The sequence below is a fragment of the Saccopteryx leptura genome, chromosome 8, assembly GCF_036850995.1.
Source record: "Saccopteryx leptura isolate mSacLep1 chromosome 8, mSacLep1_pri_phased_curated, whole genome shotgun sequence".
Taxonomy (NCBI): domain Eukaryota; kingdom Metazoa; phylum Chordata; class Mammalia; order Chiroptera; family Emballonuridae; genus Saccopteryx; species Saccopteryx leptura.
This window is the reverse complement of record NC_089510.1, coordinates 13,934,171-13,956,686: the sequence shown is the minus strand read 5'-3', so window position 1 is coordinate 13,956,686 and position 22,516 is coordinate 13,934,171. Positions and strand designations below refer to the sequence as shown.

Sequence of the window (22,516 nt, the reverse complement as noted above, 5' to 3'; positions counted from 1 at the left end):
ACTCTGCCCTACCCTGTACTACCCTTCCCTGCTCTACCCTGCCCTGCCCTGCCGTGCCCTGTACTACCCTGCCCTGCCCTGCCCTACTCTGCCCTACCCTGTACTACCCTTCCCTGCTCTACCCTGCCCTGCCCTGCCATGCCCTGTACTACCCTGCCCTGCCCTGCCCTACCCTGCCCTGCCCTGCCGTGCCCTGTACTACCCTGCCCTGCCCTGTACTACCCTGCCCTGCCCTGTACTACCCTTCCCTGCCCTGCCCTGCCCTGCCCTACCCTGCCCTGCCCTACCCTGCCCTGTACTACCCTGCCCTGCCCTGTACTACCCTGCCCTACCCTACCCTGCCCTGCCCTGTACTACCCTTCCCTGCCCTACCCTGCCCTGCCCTGCCGTGCCCTGTACTACCCTGCCCTGCCCTGTACTACCCTGCCCTGTACTGCCCTGCCCTGTACTGCCCTGCCCTGTACTGCCCTACCCTGCCCTGCCCTACCCTGCCCTGTACTACCCTGCCCTGCCCTACCCTGCCCTGTACTACCCTGCCCTGCCCTACCCTGCCCTGTACTACCCTGCCCTGTACTACCCTGCCCTGTACTGCCCTGCCCTGTACTGCCCTACCCTGCCCTGCCCTACCCTGCCCTGTACTACCCTGCCCTGCCCTACCCTGCCCTGTACTACCCTGCCCTGTACTACCCTGCCCTGTACTACCCTGCCCTGTACTGCCCTGCCCTGTACTGCCCTACCCTGCCCTGCCCTACCCTGCCCTGTACTACCCTGCCCTGCCCTACCCTGCCCTGCCCTACCCTGCCCTGTACTACCCTGCCCTGCCCTACCCTGCCCTGTACTACCCTGCCCTGCCCTACCCTGCCCTGTACTACCCTGCCCTGCCCTACCCTGCCCTGTACTACCCTGCCCTACCCTACCCTGCCCTACCCTACCCTACCCTGCCCTGCCCTGCCGTGCCCTGTACTACCCTACCCTGCCCTGCCCTGCCCTACCCTGCCCTGTACTACCCTACCCTGCCCTGCCCTGTACTACGCTTCCCTGCCCTACCCTGCCCTGCCCTGCCGTGCCCTGTACTACCCTGCCCTGCCCTGTACTACCCTGCCCTGTACTGCCCTGCCCTGTACTGCCCTGCCCTGTACTACCCTTCCCTGCCCTACCCTGCCCTGCCCTGCCGTGCCCTGTACTGCCCTGCCCTGCCCTGTACTGCCCTGCCCTGTACTACCCTTCCCTGCCCTACCCTGCCCTGCCCTGCCCTGTACTACCCTGCCCTGTACTGCCCTGCCCTGCCCTGTACTGCCCTGCCCTGTACTACCCTTCCCTGCCCTACCCTGCCCTGCCCTGCCCTGTACTACCCTGCCCTGTACTGCCCTGCCCTGCCCTGCCCTGCCCTGCCCTGTACTACCCTGCCCTGTACTGCCCTGCCCTGTACTGCCCTGCCCTACCCTACCCTGCCCTACCCTGTACTGCCCTGCCCTGCCCTGTACTGCCCTGCCCTGCCCTGCTCTGTACTGCCCTACCCTGCCCTACCCTACCCTGCCCTGCCCTGCCCTGTACTACCCTGCCCTACCCTACCCTGCCCTACCCTGTACTGCCCTGCCCTGCCCTGCACTGTACTGCCCTTCCCTGCCCTGTACTGCCCTGCCCTGCCCTGTACTGCCCTGCCCTGTACTGCCCTGCCCTGCCCTGCCCTGTACTACCCTGCCCTGCACTACTCTGCCCTGCCCTGTACTGCCCTGCCCTGCCCTGTACTACCCTGCCCTGCCCTGTACTACCCTGCCCTGTACTACCCTGCCCTACCCTACCCTGCCCTGCCCTGTACTGCCCTGTACTGCCCTGCCCTGCCCTGCCCTGTATTGCCCTTCTCTGCCCTGTACTGCCCTGCCCTGCCCTGTACTACCCTGCCCTGCCCTGTACTACCCTGCCCTGTACTACCCTGCCCTACCCTACCCTGCCCTGCCCTGCCCTGCCCTGTACTGCCCTGCCCTGCCCTGTACTGCCCTGCCCTGCCCTGTACTGCCCTGCCCTGTACTGCCCTGCCCTGCCCTGTACTACGCTTCCCTGCCCTACCCTGCCCTGCCCTGCCGTGCCCTGTACTGCCCTGCCCTGCCCTGTACTGCCCTACCCTGCCCTGTACTGCCCTGCCCTGCCCTGTACTGCCCTGCCCTGTACTGCCCTGCCCTGCCCTGCCCTGTACTACCCTGCCCTGCACTACTCTGCCCTGCCCTGCCCTGTACTGCCCTTCCCTGCCCTGTACTGCCCTGTACTGCCCTTCCCTGCCCTGTACTGCCCTGCCCTGCCCTGTACTACCCTGCCCTGTACTACCCTGCCCTACCCTACCCTGCCCTGCCCTGTACTACCCTGCCCTGCCCTGTACTACCCTGCCCTGCCCTACCCTGCCCTGAACTACCCTGCCCTGCCCTACCCTGCCCTGCCCTACCCTGCCCTGCCCTGCCCTACCCTGCCCTGCCCTACCCTGCCCTGAACTACCCTGCCCTGCCCTACCCTGTACTACCCTACCCTGTACTACCCTACCCTGTACTACCCTACCCTGCCCTGCCCTGTACTGCCCTGCCCTACCCTGCCCTGTACTGCCCTTCCCTGCCCTGTACTGCCCTTCCCTGCCCTGTACTGCCCTGCCCTGCCCTGTACTGCCCTGCCCTGCCCTGTACTGCCCTGCCCTGTACTGCCCTGCCCTGCCCTGTACTGCCCTGCCCTGTACTGCCCTGCCCTGCCCTGTACTACCCTGCCCTGCACTACTCTGCCCTGCCCTGTACTGCCCTGCCCTGCCCTGTACTGCCCTACCCTGCCCTGTACTGCCCTGCCCTGCCCTGTACTGCCCTGCCCTGTACTGCCCTGCCCTGCCCTGCCCTGTACTACCCTGCCCTGCACTACTCTGCCCTGCCCTGCCCTGTACTGCCCTGTACTGCCCTTCCCTGCCCTGTACTGCCCTGCCCTGCCCTGTACTACCCTGCCCTGTACTACCCTGCCCTACCCTACCCTGCCCTGCCCTGTACTACCCTGCCCTGCCCTGTACTACCCTGCCCTGCCCTACCCTGCCCTGAACTACCCTGCCCTGCCCTACCCTGCCCTGCCCTACCCTGCCCTGAACTACCCTGCCCTGCCCTACCCTGTACTACCCTGCCCTGTACTACCCTACCCTGTACTACCCTACCCTGCCCTGCCCTGTACTGCCCTGCCCTACCCTGCCCTGTACTGCCCTGCCCTACCCTGCCCTGTACTACCCTGCCCTGCACTACCCTGCCCTGCCCTGCCCTGTACTACCCTACCCTGCCCTGCCCTGTACTGCCCTGCCCTACCCTGCCCTGTACTGCCCTTCCCTGCCCTGTACTGCCCTGCCCTGCCCTGCCCTGTACTACCCTGCCCTGCCCTGTACTACCCTGCCCTGTACTACCCTGCCCTACCCTACCCTGCCCTGCCCTGTACTGCCCTGCCCTGCCCTGCCCTGTACTGCCCTTCCCTGCCCTGTACTGCCCTTCCCTGCCCTGTACTGCCCTGCCCTGCCCTGTCCTGCCCTGCCCTGCTCTGTACTGCCCTTCCCTGCCCTGTACTGCCCTACCCTGCCCTGTACTGCCCTGCCCTGCCCTGTACTGCCCTGCCCTGCACTGCCCTGCCCTGTACTGCCCTGCCCTGCCCTGCCCTGTACTACCCTGCCCTGCACTACTCTGCCCTGCCCTGTACTGCCCTGCCCTGCCCTGCCCTACCCTGCCCTGCCCTACCCTACCCTGCCCTGCCCTGCCCTAGCCTATTCTGTCCTATCCTGTTTCTCGAGTGGTTTCTGTATTCCGCACCATAGCCACTAGTTTATTACCTAATTTGGGAAGCCATCTGGGTTCTCCTAAGATGTAAGATGTCTGACTACTTTTTTTGTGCCTGCTTTTCGCATTCTTTTCATTACCCACCCACTGTGCTGCAATTTCTAGCTCTTTTATTTCTTGCAAGTTAGAAGTTTATAACAAGTGCACAAGGGATTGCACTAGGCTCCTCATACTTGGAGAAAAAAAAAACAATCATCACTGGGTAGGAGGAGCTCTCAAACACTGCTGTTCGCCATTGTTATCTTTGCCTCTCTCTCTCTCTCTCTCTCTCTCTCTCTCTCTCTCTCCCTCTCTCTATCTATCTATTCCTATATATCCCCCCTACCCTCCTGATCTTAATAAAATGGTTACCTTGTTCCCATTTTATTCTGTATCACAGGTTGCCTTAACAGTCACAATGATTTCTTTTCTGACCACAGTGAATGAAACGGTTGCTTCACCATGTTACCACTTGAGTCAGTAACATTGTATAAGATCTGACACAGTCTTCCTGGATTTTTGCAGATGTTCCCCCAACAAGTCAGGGGGTGGATCACAAGCAGGTCCAGAGAGAGCTGGGAAACGTTGTCCTGCACCTCCACAACCCCACCATCCTTTCTTCCTCTTCCATTGAAGTGCACTGGACGGTGAGTCATTGCTGGAGTTGCAACATATGATAACAGTTCATAAGCAGGTGACTTCTGAGAGATGGTTGTGTGAATATATATATATATATATATATATATATATATATATATTCATACACACACACACACAAACTACATACACACATATGTGCATATACATATATATACAGCAGATAATGAACAGTACATGTGAGCTGGCTTTGAACAGGGAAAATTATTTTTTGTTTGTTTGTTTTTGTGACAGAGACAGAGAAAGATAGGGAGAGGGACAGATAGGGACAGACAGACAGGAAGGGAGAGAGATGAGAAGCATCAATTCTTCATTGCAGCACCTTAATTGTTCACTGATTGCTTTCTCATATGTGCCTTGACCCGGGAGGCTACAGCAAACCGAGGGACCCCTTGCTCAAGGCAGCAACTTTGGGCCCAAGCTAGTAGCTTTGTTCAAACCAGATGAGCCCGTGCTCAAGCCAGCGATCTTGGGGTTTTGAACCTGGGTGCTCAACATCCCAATCTGATGCTCTATCCACTGCGCCACTGCCTGGTCAGGTGAACAAGGAAAAGTTTTATCTTTGTATTTTCTCTTATGCTGCATTGATGAACTTGACCATCTCAGAGGAAAGAAATGAAGTATTAATTATGAAGCAATAATTTGTGATAAGATCATTATCAGTGATTTTTAACTTATAAACATTTCTATGTAGCATTAATTAGGCTTTTAAAATTAGATAGTGGTAAAACACACTTTATTTCCTCATCTCCCTGAACCTTGAAAGACAGATCTCTAGATGTCTGTCACAGAAGTGCTTTGAGGCCCTGGCCGGTTGGCTCAGTGGTAGAGCATCGGCCTGGCCTGCGGAAGTCCCGGGTTTGATTCCCGGCCAGGGCACACAGGTGAGGCGCCCATCTGCTTCTCCACCCCTCCCCCTCTCCTTCCTCTCTGTCTCTCTCTTCCCCTCCCGCAGCCGAGGCTCCATTGGAGCAAAAGATGGCCCGGGCGCTGGGGATGGCTCCTTGGCCTCTGCCTCAGGCGCTAGAGTGGCTCTGGTTGCAACAGAGCGACGCCCCGGATGGGCAGAGCATCACCCCCTGGTGGGTGCGCTGGGTGGATCCCGGTGGGCGCATGTGGGAGTCTGTCTGACTGCCTCCCCGTTTCCAGCTTCAGAAAAATACAAAAAAAAAAAAAAAGTGCTTTGATGTCTTACATTTTCTGCATGAAGCATAGAAATTAATATCTAATATTATGTATTAAGCTGAAAAAGGGAACACAGTGTAAAAGATGGTGATCTGTTTTTAGTGTTCTGCTTTATGAAAACTGGAAAGCCATGAAATGGGGCCAAATGTAATTTTTTTTTGGTCACATTTAAGTTTCTAATAAACCCATAAAAAGATATTAAAGATTAGATTTTTTTTTGTCATTTTAATAGGTGGACCAACAGTCTCAGTATATTCAAGGATATAAGATTCTGTATCGGCCGTCTGGAGCCAACCACGGTGAATCCGAGTGGTTAGTGTTTGAACTGAGGACGCCAACCAAAACCAGCGTGGTCGTCCCTGATCTCAGAAAGGGAGTCAGCTATGAAATTAAAGTTCGTCCTTTCTTTAATGAATTTCAAGGAGCAGATAGTGAAATTAAATTCGCCAAAACCCTGGAAGAAGGCAAGTATAATCAAGTGTGTGATGACTGTGCACTAGAGTACATTTGTTGGGCTTTTATTAATAACTTCACTGAAAATCCTTAAGGCTAATAGTGACAGTCTTAGCTGTCTTTTTATGTTGGATACTGTATTTTGCTAATAGGGTTCATTTGATTAAAATGACTTTAAAACAAAAATTCTATAATACTTGCTTTAAACGGAGGCCTCTACAAAAATATGCAAATGTGAACACAACGTTGCAGTAGTGTATAGAGAGTATATTTAATTATTCAGAGATAACATGTACATTTAAAGGTGGAAATGTTTTCAATTTGCTTGCCTTTGCATTATTTTCCATTCATTTATTAAATGTTATCTTGAGTAGTGACTTTGCAAATAAAGTGAGTAATGTCTTGATTTGCCCAAGACTCTCCAACGTTAGCATTTTATTCTTATGACTCATGTCCCTGGAAACCCCTCCGTTCTAGACAAACCAGTACAATGGGCTTCCTCATGACTGGAAATTAAAAATTAATATTTAAATGAAAGTAAAAGGTTGCATATCACAGCTATACTCCTTAGAAATAACCAGGAAAGTCCCCAAAATGTTTTTATTACTTTGAGCTTATAAATGATTGAATAGAGTTAATATCATGGGTGATTAGTATTGATCTTCATACTTTTTGAATATTTCTAGGAAGAACATGGGACTAAGGTAACAGGGTTAAAAAAACATGAGGACTATCTGGGATTTTGCCTGTGTGTATGTAGATAATCTATATAATGTTGGTTATGAGAAACTCACAGTAACAGTGGCCTAGCAATATTGAGAAAAAACTTAGTTTGGGTTATTCAGACTTGAATGAGGTACATTTTAAAATGTATACATATATTGATATGAATTTTATATCATTGTTTGACTTTAAAGTTTAAGTGCCGGCTTTTAATGTTCTCTAATGCTCTCACAATATATCTGCTTTTTGAAACAATGTAATAGCACCTAGTGCCCCACCTCAAAGTGTAACTGTATCAAAGAATGATGGAAATGGAACTGCAATTCTGGTTAGCTGGCAGCCACCTCCAGAAGACACTCAAAATGGAATGGTCCAAGAGTACAAGGTAAGATATACACAGTAATTTACTGAGTAACATCCCCCTCCCCTACAAAGAAAAGAAAAACTTGATTTAATTGTTCATGGATATTTGGCGCCATCTGCTGGTCCGCCTAGCAGCATGTGAAGTTATTTTAAAAACATTTTCTTATTTATTCAGTAATTGTGGAAAACTAATTCTTAAGCCATTTGAAAAAAATTAACTTAAAACAAAGAATCTATTTCATCACAAAATATATAGGTCTATATAATTTCACATAAGCAGAAAATGTAAATGCTGATAAAAAATGTTTTTTACCCTAAAAAATAAGTTTAAATATATGTATTTTATAGGATTGGGTTGCCCTATGGAACTGACTGTGAATCACATTCTATGAAATATGCTTTGCTATATTTTTCTCTCTTTTTTTAGCATGCTTGAAATTTTAGGACCTTGGAGCTAAGATAAAATTATTCTTTAATGTTCATGAAAATCAGTTTTTTACCTATAAACCTTGTTTTAGCCTCTAAACAAAATTTCATGTCTCAGAGGAAATTCAAATATAAATTTTTATATATTTCAGTGAATTTTTAAATATGTTATGTATTGTCAAGTGTTTTAAGCTAATGATTCTAAATAATTATTTTTACCTGTGAAGTCTTTGGCTCTATTCATTGAATTTACAGAGTCTTACATAGATTTATTTTGTGCAGATATTTTTAAGCATGTCAAGGTACAATAAAAAACTAAATTAAGGACATGACATTTATCCTATTGATGAACTGCATCATGGGATAATCTTAATGAGCTATGATAAATGAATCTGAATCAGGACAATCTCATTAAAAAAGAAAATTATGTGTACTTTTTTCTACACTTATGTTAACACACTACATACTAGAAGAACTGAACTATAAAACATGTATTTTTTTTAAACACTGCTTAAAATTTCCATGACACCTGCATATTTTCCTAATTACTAGCTAAATTCTGGTACTTAATAGATTATCTCCTATATTTGTAAATATTTCCTACTGTGTCTATTGATAGAAAACTGATGTTAAGAAAGTGAACACATTTACCTTGTATAATGGACTTATTTTTAAAATATAGGTCCCTGCCCACCGTTTTCAGAAATTCTGATTCAATAGGTCTAGTAAGATCCTGCATATATATATATATATATATATATATATATATATATATATTTTTTTTTTTTTTTTTTTTTTTTTTTTTTTTTTTTTTTTTTGGTAAATCTTTCTAGGTGATTCCAACGGGCACTCTCAGTTAAGACCCAAATAAAGACCATAATTGTTGTTTTGAGTAGCAAGTCACTTTCACATTAACCAGATACACTGAGCTTAATTTTAGGCACAATATTTCATTTTTTGATGATTTTTAAAAATATAAACAAAATTTGTGTACCCTTTAAAAGGGCAACTTTTTCAAGTATTTAAAATACCCACGTACATAAATGAAGTATAATGGTCTTCAGGTATTTTTAATTAGATGGTATAGTGTAATTGAATCATGAAAAGTTAAGGGTCTTAACACATTTAAAGGCCTTCTCATGAATTTCAAGGTTATTTCAATACTGGGAGTGTCAGGATATTATGGTTCAGTCCAGAAAAATAAACTGTTATAAAGATTGTTAAGGATTTAAAATGAGGTGATGTCTCAGCTCTCAAGCAAAATTGCATAATGTAGGCATTTTCCCCCAAGAGTCAAAACTCATTTCTCTCCTAAAGAAATGCGAAAGGGTGTACTTCACTTAACTTCATGGTCAATTTAAAATAATAAAATGCCTTTCAGAACCTGATTGACTGGTACAAAATCAGTTTGTGGCTTTGGTTCAGCTGCATAATGTAATTGGGGGGGGGGGGGATCACAAAGGATTCTTTATTTCCAAATGGTCAGATCCTGGCGTAGAGTCTGACCATTTGCTGGTCTTATGCATTAGAACCATAATAAAATAATATTAACTTTCAAAGGTGGAAAATAAAGGTTATTGCCCTTGTGATAAGAGGACACTGATCTTCTTGGGTTTATTTTAAATCCCATTTCCTATGACAGTTTAGACAATAGGCTACTTGAAGCTAATCCCACATCTTGCTTGAGGACGTCCTAAGAGAATGCAGGGCAGGTTCACTACTCCAAGGATCATTTTCCTATGGAAATTGAGTCAAGTATTGTCCTGCACCCTACTCATGACGTTAGACATTACTGAAGCTCACCCCAGGATTAAATCATCTTGAAGGAAATGTAAAGTAAGGATTATAGTATAGTTCAGAAATCTTTATCTCTCGAAAATAATTTTCACACACAAATGTCATTATGAAAGGTTATGAGGGGCCCTGGTTGGGTAACTCGGCTGGTTGGAGCATCGTCCTGATAACACTAAGGTTGCAGGTTCAATCCCTGATCAGGGCACATGTAAGAGTCAACCAGTGACTGCATCAATGAGTAGAACAACAAATTGCTCTCTCACTAAAATCCATAAATAAGTTTTAAGTGAAATATACAATAATTTCCTTACAGGAACATTTTCCTTTCAAGTCAGATATTATTCTCTATGGTCTCACGTTATCAAAGATGAATTAATAGTCAAAGTAAAGACAAAGTCAGTATTAACAGATTTTCTCTCTGTTAATAGTTCAACCTCTCATCGGCTGAGTAAAATCCAAGGATGATTCCTCTTATGTTCAGTTGTGCTTTTAATAACTGTAGAATGTGAGGTGCTCTACATTATTCAGAAGCCCTGTCTCTTTTAAAATCAACTGCTTCTTGGTTTTGATAGAAAAGGTGGTGTGGCTGTGACAGCACCAGGTGTTTTGTCCCAGAGTGCTGTTGGAGCCAAGTACTAGACTCGGAGTTTCCCTCTGTTTGGGGATGTCTGGTCATCTAGTGTCACACCTGTCCCACAGCAGGAATGCAAATACTGCGTGGCTGTAGATAAGTCACTGTTCTTTATCTACACATACACAGCGTTTTGCAAGGAACTCTTTTTTCTGGCACATGATTTACTAGTGTTAAAAAAAAACAACTAATAGGTTGATAGCAACTAGTATCTCAAACAAAAATTTGCAGACTAGCCTTCTATAATACTTTAAAAGTATATGAGGAGGCCTGACCTGTGGTGGCGCAGTGGATAAAGCGTCGTCCTGGAATGCTGAGGTCGCTGGTTCAAAACCCTGGGCTTGCCTGGTCAAGGCACATATGGGAGTTGATGCTTCCTGCTCCTCCCTTCTCTCTCTCTCTCTCTCTCTCTCTCTCTCTCTCTTTCCTGTCTAAAATGAATAAATAAAGTCTTTAAAAATTTTTTTTAAAAAGTATATGAGGAAAAGTTTAAAGTCTTGAAGGTCCTACTAACACTCAGTTTGCCTGGAAGAATCTTTTCAGAACTAGATCCTAGGGAAAATAGACCATTGTTTTTGTTTTTGCTTTTTTTCCTGAAACTCCCTGTATGAGGTCCCTAACAGATCTGAAATCTGACTTGGTCTAAACCCACGATACGAAGTTGATCTTTGCAGTAACTTAAATAATTTACCAGCTTGACATCCGTTGTGTTCTTCTGACAGGTTTGGTGCTTGGGCAATGAAACGCGTTACCATATAAACAAGACAGTAGACGGCGCCACCTTTTCTGTGGTCATCCCTTCCCTGGTTCCTGGGATCCGCTACAGTGTGGAGGTGGCGGCCAGCACGGGGGCGGGGCCGGGCGTGAAGAGCGAGCCTCAGTTCATCCAGTTAGGTAAGCACTGGGGCAGGTCCGCACTGTGAGTGTGTACTCCTTCGGCCGCTTCGTTTTTTTCTTCTTTCTTTCTTCTTCTTCTCTTCTTCTTCTTTTTTTTTTAATGGAGCAGAGCCACCTTTGCAAGTTGAATAGAATATGGGATGTCGCAGGGTAGCTACAATATGAGGGTGTTAACATTAATAATATGTTATGGCTAAACTTAAATTTATCCTCACACACATTTAAAATAATTTTTTCACACAGAAGGCTGTCAGTGTTCAGTGTCACTCTAAAGCAGTTTTATTCAATTGTTTTTCATCTAGTCAACAAGTGCAATTAATTGAGCACCAGAGGTACCTCAGTGAACAAGAAAAACACAATGTATACCTTCATGGAAGGTATACAGTTGTTTGGATTAAAACAAAACAAATTTCCATGTGAAACTTATAGTAGGTGTTAGAACTTTATAATGATATTCAGTTAATGTTTGCCTTTTTGTGTCTATTTAAACTTGTGATTCCTTTTTATAACAAAAGATAGGTTGAGATGTCAAGGTGTATTGGAATATGGTTATATGCTAATTATTTATAAAGTTAAATATAGTGTGTGATTCAAAAGTTAGATGAATGGGGAAAAAAGCTGACACGGAATCCTTCATTACAAAAACTCACTGTAATGAGTTCATGTTTACTCACAATGTAACATGAACATATGATACAAGTTAGGAAGTGGTTACCAGTAAAATCTAAAACAAACAACAACAATATACTATTATAAATGGAAAGTGAAGAGAAGAGACGACAGATATTAAGATACCTGTCAGATATTAAGAGACGACATTTAAATTATGAAAAGTGCTGAGCAGCATACATAGTCAACTTCCTGTTTGTTTACTCCAGGTCAGAAGTTGAACATTAGGAATATTTTATGTCAGTTGCTAAATTATGAAAAAGAATCAAATACGTGAATCTTCCTCCTTAACAAATAAGTACGTAGTATTTTTGCATGTCGATAATGTCAGTGACATCCTAGAAGTTATTTTGAAACACAATGAGGAAACCTTTGAATACACTTTCTTGACTGAGAAACTGTTGTTGATGTTCCATTGTTAAGACAATGCTAGCTGCTGTAATAGACACACGTGCAGAATTCTGGTTGTAGAACACAGTGAAGTCCACCTGAAGTCCAATGGTTGTGGGAAGGCACTCTGGTCCAAATAGACAGGAGGGTCACAGGCACGGTGTTCCAAGGCTGACCCTGAGTGACCAGAAAGGAAAGACGGACACACAGAGTTTGTTGAAGGGTTTAAAGGCGCCCATGGCTCCTGCCCAGAACTCAGTCACGTGATTCCAAATAGATGAATGGGAACATCACGAAATGAAATCACTGGCTAGGGGACTGCTTCACAGCAACTCCAGGCAATGAGGGTCCCTTTCAGACCTTTAGTGCATAGCTTTCATTGTCTCGGCCACAGCCATGGGCCAGAACTTGTTGGGTTGACTTTTACATTTAGCATATTTTAAAACAGTGATTATGTATTGCAACTTTTAAGTGAAAATAGCTTTTTGGTTTATTTCTGGTTCATTTATTGCAAAATTCTAAGACATCTATAGTGTTACAGTGTCATATAAGCTATGGGGGAAAATAGTTTAATATTGACTTTTTTTACTCAAACATTTGCCCAGTTTTGTAAAATATCGGTATTAACTTACTAAAATTGAAACTCTGAGTTACATTATGATAATCCTATACATGGTTGGTGTTATTTACCTATTTTTATAACATGGCTCGTAGTCCTGGGTTTTCACAGATGGATTGAAAAGGGGGCCATGTCAGTTTCACTTATTTAAGCTTTAAGCCATGAGATTTAAGGGTCAAATGGTTTCCTTGAAATTATAAATGTGTCCCAGTGTTTTCCATATCTTAATATAGGCTCAGCTGCCGTGCGACACAGACGGAGCTGTAGAGTGGCTTTTTAAATTCACTATTCACACTTTATTCTGTGAAGCCCGTCTGGTCGCTTGCATGGACCCTCTCTTGTCTGTCTCCATAAAAATCTGAAGCTACCCAACTTAACCTGGCCCAGATAACCATGAAATCTATAAACCGAGCAGACACAAAGGGTGTATTAGGAATAAAAAGAACAGGTCTGCCTGGAGAACCTTCAGAAGGTGAGTGCTCTTAGGATAACCGTAGCTGAAAGGGTCTGAAACATGAAGTTAAACTTACAGTCAACAAACAGTTGAAGGCAGGTGAACTGCTTGTGAAAATAGGTTTTCTAACCTTGACCCTCTGTAGAATGAAATCTGAACTTCTGTTCAAGAAAGAAGAGTAAAGAAAAACCACACACACACATACACACACACACATAACATAAGTGGCAGTCTATCCATTTTACATAGAAACAGCTGCTGTATTCCTAAGGTGTTTCCTTCACTATTGAATGCTGCTTATTTTTCCTGTTGGAGTCAGATTAGGATGTAATATCATGTCAAAAGAAAAGGTGATCTGTAGGATTTTTCTCTGTTTGAGAAATGTTATTCCTATATAATGACCTATACCAATTATTTTTTCTGAATAAATAAAGGATTTATGGTATAGAACAAATGTTTCTATTTTTTAAGCAGGTTGTAGTAGCAGAAAATTTTCAGAGTCAAATGATTTAACAATGGCAAGAAGGCCCCATCCTAAAGACACGGGCTGACTCCTCCTTCCTTCACTGGGATGTTGTTAGGGAGGAACCCTAACACTGCAGACACTGGTGGGAACTCTGCCCACCGGCCTCCTCCGGACGGGCCTCACGCGGGGCCCGCAGAGTGGGACACTGCTCTGGTGAGGGAGAGAGAGCTTCCAGTTTTCCACAGACTGCCCACACCGCTCCGTGTGCCTGGACGGAATGGTGGGCTACAGAAATCAGTATCTTCGTAGGCTTAAACATACATAGAAAATAACTCAATTTTAATAGTTCTATACCCATCCATTTTTAACATTTCTGAATGAAAATAGCTATCAGAAAACATAAGCCTTGGTGACTATTCATAAAACACAGTAATTCTTGTCCATGTTGAATGTCTCTGTATCTATCACTGGCCCTGGGTATTATTTCAAAAGAAAGATAATAGTTCTTTCAGTGGTGACATTATCTTAATTTTTCATTGCTGTTTTTTTTTTAAGAACCATGAATTTTATAGGCCCTTCTGAACTTAGGTTCAAATACCATGCTTCTAAGACAGTTAGGAGACCTAGCATATAGTGTGTGTGTGTGTGTGTGTGTGTGTGTGTGTATGTGTGTTCGTGTGCACGCGCACACACATGTGGTAATAGGAGATACAGCACTTTTTTTTCCATATCAACCTCTATAGGAAATAACATTTCGCTACTTTACAATTTTAGAACATATAATCGAGGGTTCCTTTAGAAGTCTGAGAAAGCATGCACCTTTTTCACACCTACTTATTTGGGACCCCTAATTTGTGTACTTGGATCCCAGTATGGCGTTCTGAGGGTTTGTACTGGTGCCTTCGCCCCAGCACTTTCCTGTGCAAACGTACACAGCGAGCCGCGCAGCTTTCTGGAGTAAAGGTATAGAAATCGTATGCCGTTGCTTTTGTTTTCAAATATATTCCATGACATGACCTGACATTGGATTTGAAGTAAAATAAATAAAATGAATATAATGTGGCTGAAAAAATCTCACAAATTGCTTGAACTAAAAATGCCAGTGTGGCAAGTTGACAAACAGAAGCCATGGCCCCAAAATGAACACAATCATGACGCTGGTTTTATCTGGTGGAAACTAGGAGTTCTTATGATCGTACTGAGTTTTGAAACCCACATTGACCCGAGGGTGGCTTTTCAGATTCTCACGGCAACCCCGTGTCCCCGGAGGACCAGGTGAGCCTCGCCCAGCAGATCTCGGACGTGGTCAAGCAGCCGGCCTTCATCGCGGGCATCGGGGCGGCCTGCTGGGTCATCCTCATGGTCTTCAGCATCTGGCTCTATCGGCATCGCAAGAAGAGAAACGGGCTGACCAGTACGTACGCGGGGATCCGGAAAGGTATCGGCTTTCTTAAGTTTCCCAAGGGTCACTATGTACGCATAACTCTTGATTTTAATCTGTGACTCCACATGATGTACGTGTATGTATCCTGTTTTAAATTACTTTCATACATAAAGATTTTCAGAAGTGCTTTTCTCTTCTTGTGATAGCCACGTGGTATGAACTCCTGTTGCGTAGCAACGCTGCAGCTAGGGCTCAGCGGTTTCAGGCCTCCTTCCTTTACAAGACATTTCTCCCGGGTGGGTTGACTAATGCTTGTTCTACCATTCATTCCCTTGTTCTCTTTGAAAATGACTGTTTTGCTTTGTATTCTTGAAGAAACTTTTTTTTTTTTTTTTTTTTTGTGGCAGAGACAGAGAGTGTCAGAGAGAGGAACAGATAGGGACAGACAGACAGGAAGGGACAGAGATGAGAAGCATCAATTCTTCGTTACGGCTCCTTAGTTGTTCGTTGATTGATTTCTTATATGTGCCTTGACCAGGGGGCTACAGCAGACCGAGTGACCCCTTGCTGGAGCCAGCGACCTTGGGTCCAAGCTGGTGAGCTTTTGCTCAAACCAGATGAGCCCACGCTCAAGCTGGCGACCTCAGGGTCTCGAACCTGCGTCCTCCGCATCCCAGTCCGATGCTCTATCCACTGCACCAGCACCTGGTCAGGCTTGAAGAAACTTTTTCATCACAGAAATTATAAATGCAAATTTTGAACAGTCTCACACAGTTTTGAGGTGTTGGTCTTGCCTTTGGGAAGCTAAAGAGACTATTTGTAAAATCACTATTTTTATGATTATTTCTGATTGCTTAGAAAATGTCATTTCTTAGTTGATATGAAATGCAGAGAGAGGAGCTCTAGCACTTTTTTTTTGTTATATTTTAAGTGGCAGCATTGGCTATGTGTTTGCTGTTAATTAGTGATAGTGATTTTGTTACAAATATGTTTGCAGTTTTAGAAGATAAAGTTTACTTCCCTGCTATTATTTACAATTTTGTGGATAAACCAAATTTGCCAAGGTATTTCATAGACACCTTTGCCACATAGCCGTAAAGCCTATAGATTATTTGTATTTTTTATTCTCTGAGGAGATCTGTCAACACGGTCAGACAAATAATCATTCCCCATCCCCAAATATATTTCATCAGTTCTGGGCCTCAGACCTGATCTATGGGTAGGCTGACTCTGAGTCGCAGTTCTCAGAGGACAGTGCCCATTTATGTCCTTAGTCCAATGAATTTTTATACTATTCCTTTTGCTCTCAAAATTATCCTGGTTTGTATGACAAATAATACATTCAACCTAGTTATAGAGTCTTTGCTTAAGTGAAGACAACACTTTCACTTTGCTACAATGCAAATTTCAAGAAAATTACCAACAACACATTCCCCTACCATTAACAACCTTGAAAACAAATTTAAATGTCTGCTTATTTCTTTTTATTTATTTATTTACTTTTATTCATGTGAGGAAGGGAGGCAGAGACAGACTCTCACATGTACCCTGACCAGGATCTACTCAGAAAACCCAATAGAGGGCAATGCTCTGCTCATCCTGGGCATTGTTCTGTTGCTCAGCACCTGAGCTCTTCTTAGTGCCTGAGATGAACCCATGGAGCCATCCTCAGTGCCTAGGTCCAACTTGCTCTAATGGAGTCATGGCTGCAGGAGGGGTAAAGAGAGAGAGAGAGAGGAACAGAAGCGAGAAGGGGAGGGGTAGAGAAGCAGATGGGTACTTCTCCTGTGAGCCTTGACCTGGAATTGAACACGGGACATCCACATACCAGGCTGACACTCTACCACTGAGCCAACTGGCCAGGGCCTATCTGCATATTTCTTACATGAACATTTTCTACATGTCTTGGCTAAGTCATTTCTCTGACCAACTAAATGGCAACGTAAGACTGTGCGATGCTTATTAGAATGTACCTGTACACTTACAGGACAGTGTGTGACAGCAGTCTGACATCTTTGTCCTCTCAGCCACAGAGGGTCTTGGCAGGAAAGAGCCAGCACAGATTCCTCAGCCGTCCTATAAGAATGACTCAGCGTGCGTCTGGTCTGTGGCCACGCAGCAGTTCCTTCATGCGCATGCTCTTTCTTACCATCATCGTCCTCAAAGGTTTTTGTAGATATGTGTCCACTCTCGAGATGAAGCCATGCCAGTATCCCTTTGTACCACAAAGAGCCTGGGGCTCATTATGTACACAGAGCAGAACAGTGTCAGGCACACGTGTCACCATAAAAAAAAACCCCTTTGACTAGCCCTGGCTGGTTGACTCAGTGGTAGAGTGTCAGCCCAGCGTGTGGCAGTCCTGCGTTTGATTCACAGCCAGGGCACACAGGAGAAGCACCCATTTGCTTCTCCACCCTTCCCCCTCTCCTTCCTTTCTGTCTCTCTCTAACCCTCCCGCAGCCAAGGCTCCATTGGAGCAAAGTTGGCCCAGGTGCTGAGGATGGCTCCATGGCCTCTGCCTCAGGTGCTAGAATGGCTCCGATTGCAGTGGATCAATGCCCCAGATGGGCAGAGCATCGCCCCCTGGTGGGCATGCCGGGTGGATCCTGGTCAGGCGCATGCGGGAGTCTGACTGCCTACCTGCTTCTAACTTCAGAAAAATACAAAAACAAAAATCTTTACTTATAAAACAACGCAGAGAACGGGTGTGTGGGTGTCTGTTTTGGAGCCAGACAAGGGCAGCATAGAGTGTTAGGGGTTGTGTTTGGAAATCTGAACTGAATGAGGAAAAGTGACTGATCAACGTTGAGATGCGGAGTCTCTGGAACTGTCCAGGAGTCCTGCGTTTCTCCCTGCCGTGAAGCGCTGTCGCTGTATCGTTACCACTGAACTCTCTATATTGTCATGACATCTAAATACGTGACATAAAAACCTCTCCGTTTCTGAAATTTTTTTTTTTTTCCTTTTACTAATGTTCTTTAAGCATGCTGGCAAATGCCTATGCACTCTTTCTGCGAAATCTATTAAACTAATATCATCGTCCTTTTAACTGGCTTGTGTGTAAGCAGAACTCATAGAACATAATTACAAATGTAATTGGTGAGCATTGGATTCTGCTTTTTTTTTTTTTTTCCATTTCGCCTTGTCGGCACTTTTCCATAATTCTCTTTCTGTGCAATTAAAAAGAGAGAGAGAGAGAGAGAGAGAGAGAGAGAGAGAAGACGTGTATCCTGAAGTTCTAAATTGTCTATGTCAAAAACAAAGCTGTCAATTACAAGGAAAAAGGAAGTGAAGTATTTTAAAGAAACAAATGGATAAGAGCCTCTCAGCTTATGCACCGTCAGGTCAGAGAGTGACAGGGGGCGCTCTCTCCTGACCCCCATTTCTCTGGTGGTGTTTCCTGCACAGAACACTCAGCCCCCCGACCCACACACGCTCACAGTGTGCACCAGCACGGCTGGGGATAAAGAGCGCATTATGTTACCAGGAGCTTGGAGAGATAAGTTGTTATTTGGTGTATATGCTGTAAAAATTTCACTTCGACCAACCTCATCTCCTCTTCAGTTCCTTAAACTGGGGTTAGCGGTGACCTGAGCATACTGACAAGGACCTTTCATCTATTTCTTACGTCCTTGTGATTTGTTCAGGCACTCGATTCTTGCTTGAATAGCTTGACTTTCTAACATACCTTTTTTTTTTTTTTTTTTTTAATGGAGATTTGTTACTATGGCTCTGAATTTTTTATTGTAGTTCAATTACATTGACTCTGAAAAAAAAAAAAAAACAGACTGAAGGGAAACAATAGATTCTTCAGACAGGGACGGCCACGTGCAGACAAGGGCCAGTGTAGAAATTGGGTACACGGCGCTGAGGAGTGTGTTTCTGTTCTTTCTGCGATGCCCAAAGCCAATGGTTGGGTAAGCAGTGACAGGTGTGAAGGGTACTGGAGCCGTCCACTGTGCACCTCCAGAGACACTAATCCTAAAGTCAATTTCCTGGAGATGCTCACGTGTGAAGTGGAAAATACATTTTCAGCGGCTTTGGGATCCACGATAGCTAATCAATGTTACAGTTTGTGTATTTTAAGGATTTTCTTGAAAGCAGACTCTAGTCTTGAAGGACTAGTGTAGATTTCCTTGCTTTCCTCCACCAGGGCGGGGGGGGGGGAGGAGGGGGGAGAGGGAGGAGCTGGGGAAAGAAGTCAGCCTCCATCCCCTCAGCAACTCTATAGAAAGAGCTCCTGGTGTCTTCGAACACCCAGGAGTGGGAGGAGATAGGAAAAGGGAGGGGGGAGGCGAGGCCGCTACTTTTGACGTCTGCAGTTCAATTTCAGGCATTATTGATTAGATTAAGATTTATAACCGCAGAGAGTGAAGGCTTTCAGAGAGGTGTTATTGTTCTATTGTTTAGCTTCCAGAGTGTGGCATTAAACAATGAGGGAGCGGCCTGCACCTAGAAAGCTGCTCAACTTAAACCGGAATAGAGAAATGACAGTTGAAAACGCCCCGTTTCTTTTGTCCACTCACAAATTTCTATGATGACAAAAATGTGGCATTACACTGTTTATATAATAAGGTGTCAGGCATTATTTGGAAGTAAAAGAGTTCAGTTTTATGGTTCTTTGTTCCAATTTCTTCTTTCCTTCCTTCTTTCTTTCTTCCTCCCTTCCTCCCTTCCTCCCTCCCTCCCTTCCTTCTTTTCTTCCTTCCTTCCTTTTCCTTTTGTGTCTTCCTTCCTTCCTTTCTTCTCCCCCTCAATCTCTGTCTCTTAATAATGAATACTTAAGTGCCCCATTAGTCCACTTTAATAAAGCATTTACTTTCAGATTTCTAGATAAAGTTCAAGCAAGACCCTGATAATACTTGTTTAAGAATCCATCATCCAGTGTTTGGAAATGATTTATAGTAGAGGAGTCCTGTTTGTACTGAAGCCATGAGCTGAATCTATGTTACCAAATGCAGGGTCATTCCCGGGCTAAACCAGCACAATTCCCCTCCTTGCTAGAATGTCAGACACTTCAACATTTCAACATGGTTCCTGTAGAGACAAGCTTCTCTTTTTCACCTCAGACTTGGTTTTATTCATACCTCAGAATGTCAGAGCGACTGGCTTAGTTATTTACATTTGTTTTATGTTCAGCTGTCTGCTTGATTTATACTAATGTGATATGTTCCCTTTCTCTCTTCAGCTTAATAACTGGTTTATATTTTGTTTTGATTTTTCAGTCCCGTCTTTTACCTTCACACCAACAGGTATATATTTGCACTTACCCTCCCCCGTCCCTTTGTTCGTTTGGCATGTGTGGTACTATTGTGTTTCTGTTTGTGTTTCATTCCCCGCAGTAGGTTGGGGGAGAGGACTTCAGTGGAATGCAATACTTCATTTCCTCATGTCAGGCATGCATTGGAAGCAGACATGGTCGGTGTTGCATTTCACTTATTTGATGCAGTTATTCATTCCCACTCCGCATTGCACGTTAGCCTCGTCTGCATGCGTGCGCTAGACAGGCACACCGTGTCTGCCCTCAGCATGATTTAACATGTTCATGATCTTACTACGGAGTGTGTCACACGTGGCCGTGCACTTTTTCCTTAAACTTAAGCTTTCAGTTTTTCCAACAGATATTTCTCTCCCTTTCAATTCTCTGGGTGTAGCGTCAACATGCTTGAAGGGAAGGAACCAAAGTAGTCCGCACATGCAAAGATAAAACTTTTCATTTTCCCCAAGTCAGAACCCTAATGTTCTGTTCCTTTCGGCTTCTTTCAAAGTGGGTCCTCTTTATCCTTATCACCCCTCGTAAGAGATGTACCTACCGTCCTGCCTCCTCCTTTGTACCCCAGTTATTGTAATCACTGGACACGGTTATCTCCCCTTAACAGACTCCCCGTTTGGAGTTCTTCTAAGTAGCAGAATTTGGCAGCTTCTCGAAACACATTTCTCCTTAGAAAATGTGTCTGTATTTATAGAAGAGCTAATCTTCTTAACCCCTTGCCTATGTGCAAACCTTGTCTCGTGGTGGCTAAATTTTTATACCCGTGAGGTTACGAAGCTGCGAATGCTTTCAAGACCATTCAAATATATATTTTACCCTACATACCTGTCTGATGAAAATATAACGAGAAGCGTTTCTGGAAGCCACAATGAAAATCAGGTTGCATTAATGGACAGTCACAACCTGGCACACATCGTTGTGTGTGCAGAAAGAGAAGGTTGGCTTTAACATTTATCTTTGTCTGACTGGTACTCATACTTCTGAGAAAATACTCTAGTAAGGGTATTTTCCTAAATTGAAGATTCCACTAAAATAAATTCATGGAATTATATGATTTAATAATTCAAAACTAGACATATGGGAAAGCAAATGTACAAATGTGTGACTGTTGTATTTAAGAAGAGTGTACTGAAGTTTGATTTTGCTTAGTTCTCAACCTTGTGGGCACGTTAATAAGTGTAATTTATCTTCAGTTCTATACAATGTTAAAAAAATAATAGTGTTGAATCAGAAATCTTCCTGTGATGACTTTTGTATTCTTCTAAGTAGAAAGGGAGAATGCATTCCATTTTAGAAAGATGCTCATGAATGTACTAGCTTTTGATGTACAAATATAAACATGTCTATTAATTTTTCTCTTTTCTCTCTCTCTCTCTTTTTTTTTTTTTTTTTGGTAACATTCCAGTAACTTATCAGAGAGGAGGCGAAGCTGTGAGCAGTGCAGGGAGGTAATTATCTTGCTTGTTTTGTAGATCCTAAGGGGAATTCCATTATTTCTTCTAGTCTTCCTCAGTGACATCACTATCTTTGCTTAAAAGGTTCAGCTTCCTGGTGAAACTTGTTCGAATCTTCCAGAAATACTCTGTTCTACTCTGCTGGGACAACAGGCTGGTGTGTACACAAATGACCACCGGAGGGCAAACTTGAACCGGGCAAGACAGACTTGCTGATTTAGCAGATGATTAAAAGGACTTAGAGTAATTAAGTGATGGTATTTATGAAGATTAAGAAATAGAGCTAGTTATCAGATACCATCAAAGAAAAAGTGTTCATTTTGAAACCTGCTGAAAACAGCATTATGCTCATAAGGTGTAGGTTATGTTTGTTTGTTCTTGTTAGGAATTCAGCATAGTTCCGCTGTCCGTGTGCAGGGAAAGATGTTGAAATGAAAGAAGAAGTCTAGGTAGCTTATTAACACAGACCTTTCTTTTCTCTAATTAAAATGAACCCCAACTGTATATTTATAATTTTTTGTTAATTATTATTCAGTGAATTTTAATATATTCACAGGGAAATCACAAATTGATGTGTTAGGCATCTTAACAGAGCGGAAATAAGATATGTTATATGAACCAAGTTTGGGGATTTTCTACAATAGGATGATTTTTGCTTTTCGAAAACAGTAACATTTTGAATACGGTGTAAATTTAAAACAATCTTCCAACCAAATCCATTGAATAATTCAAGTGCAATGAACTTACTGAGAGTCATTCTCGGTACAGATGGGTAGTGTGGTTGCTCCCGGAAAAGACCAAAATGAGAAAGATATTATTCCTGAACCTGGGGAACATATCGTCCGATACAAAATAACTGAATGT

At 44.2% G+C, this 22,516-nt stretch overlaps 1 protein-coding gene across 6 annotated transcripts in view; it reads left to right on the top strand.

The window, feature by feature from the left end:
* The window catches only part of ROBO1 (roundabout guidance receptor 1), a 1,145,453-nt gene that overhangs the window by 1,074,998 nt on the left and 47,939 nt on the right, over window positions 1-22,516 (top strand). For 4 of the 6 annotated variants that reach the window (XM_066346778.1, XM_066346775.1, XM_066346772.1 and 1 more), the window contains 7 exons: window positions 4,341-4,462; window positions 5,890-6,121; window positions 7,097-7,218; window positions 10,770-10,941; window positions 14,783-14,980; window positions 20,152-20,178; window positions 21,604-21,646. In XM_066346778.1, coding sequence (XP_066202875.1) covers window positions 4,341-4,462; window positions 5,890-6,121; window positions 7,097-7,218; window positions 10,770-10,941; window positions 14,783-14,980; window positions 20,152-20,178; window positions 21,604-21,646 — 916 coding nt within the window. The remainder of the gene's footprint in view (window positions 1-4,340; window positions 4,463-5,889; window positions 6,122-7,096; window positions 7,219-10,769; window positions 10,942-14,782; window positions 14,981-20,151; window positions 20,179-21,603; window positions 21,647-22,516) is intronic. The other 2 variants (XM_066346776.1, XM_066346773.1) reach the window with 1 other exon arrangement.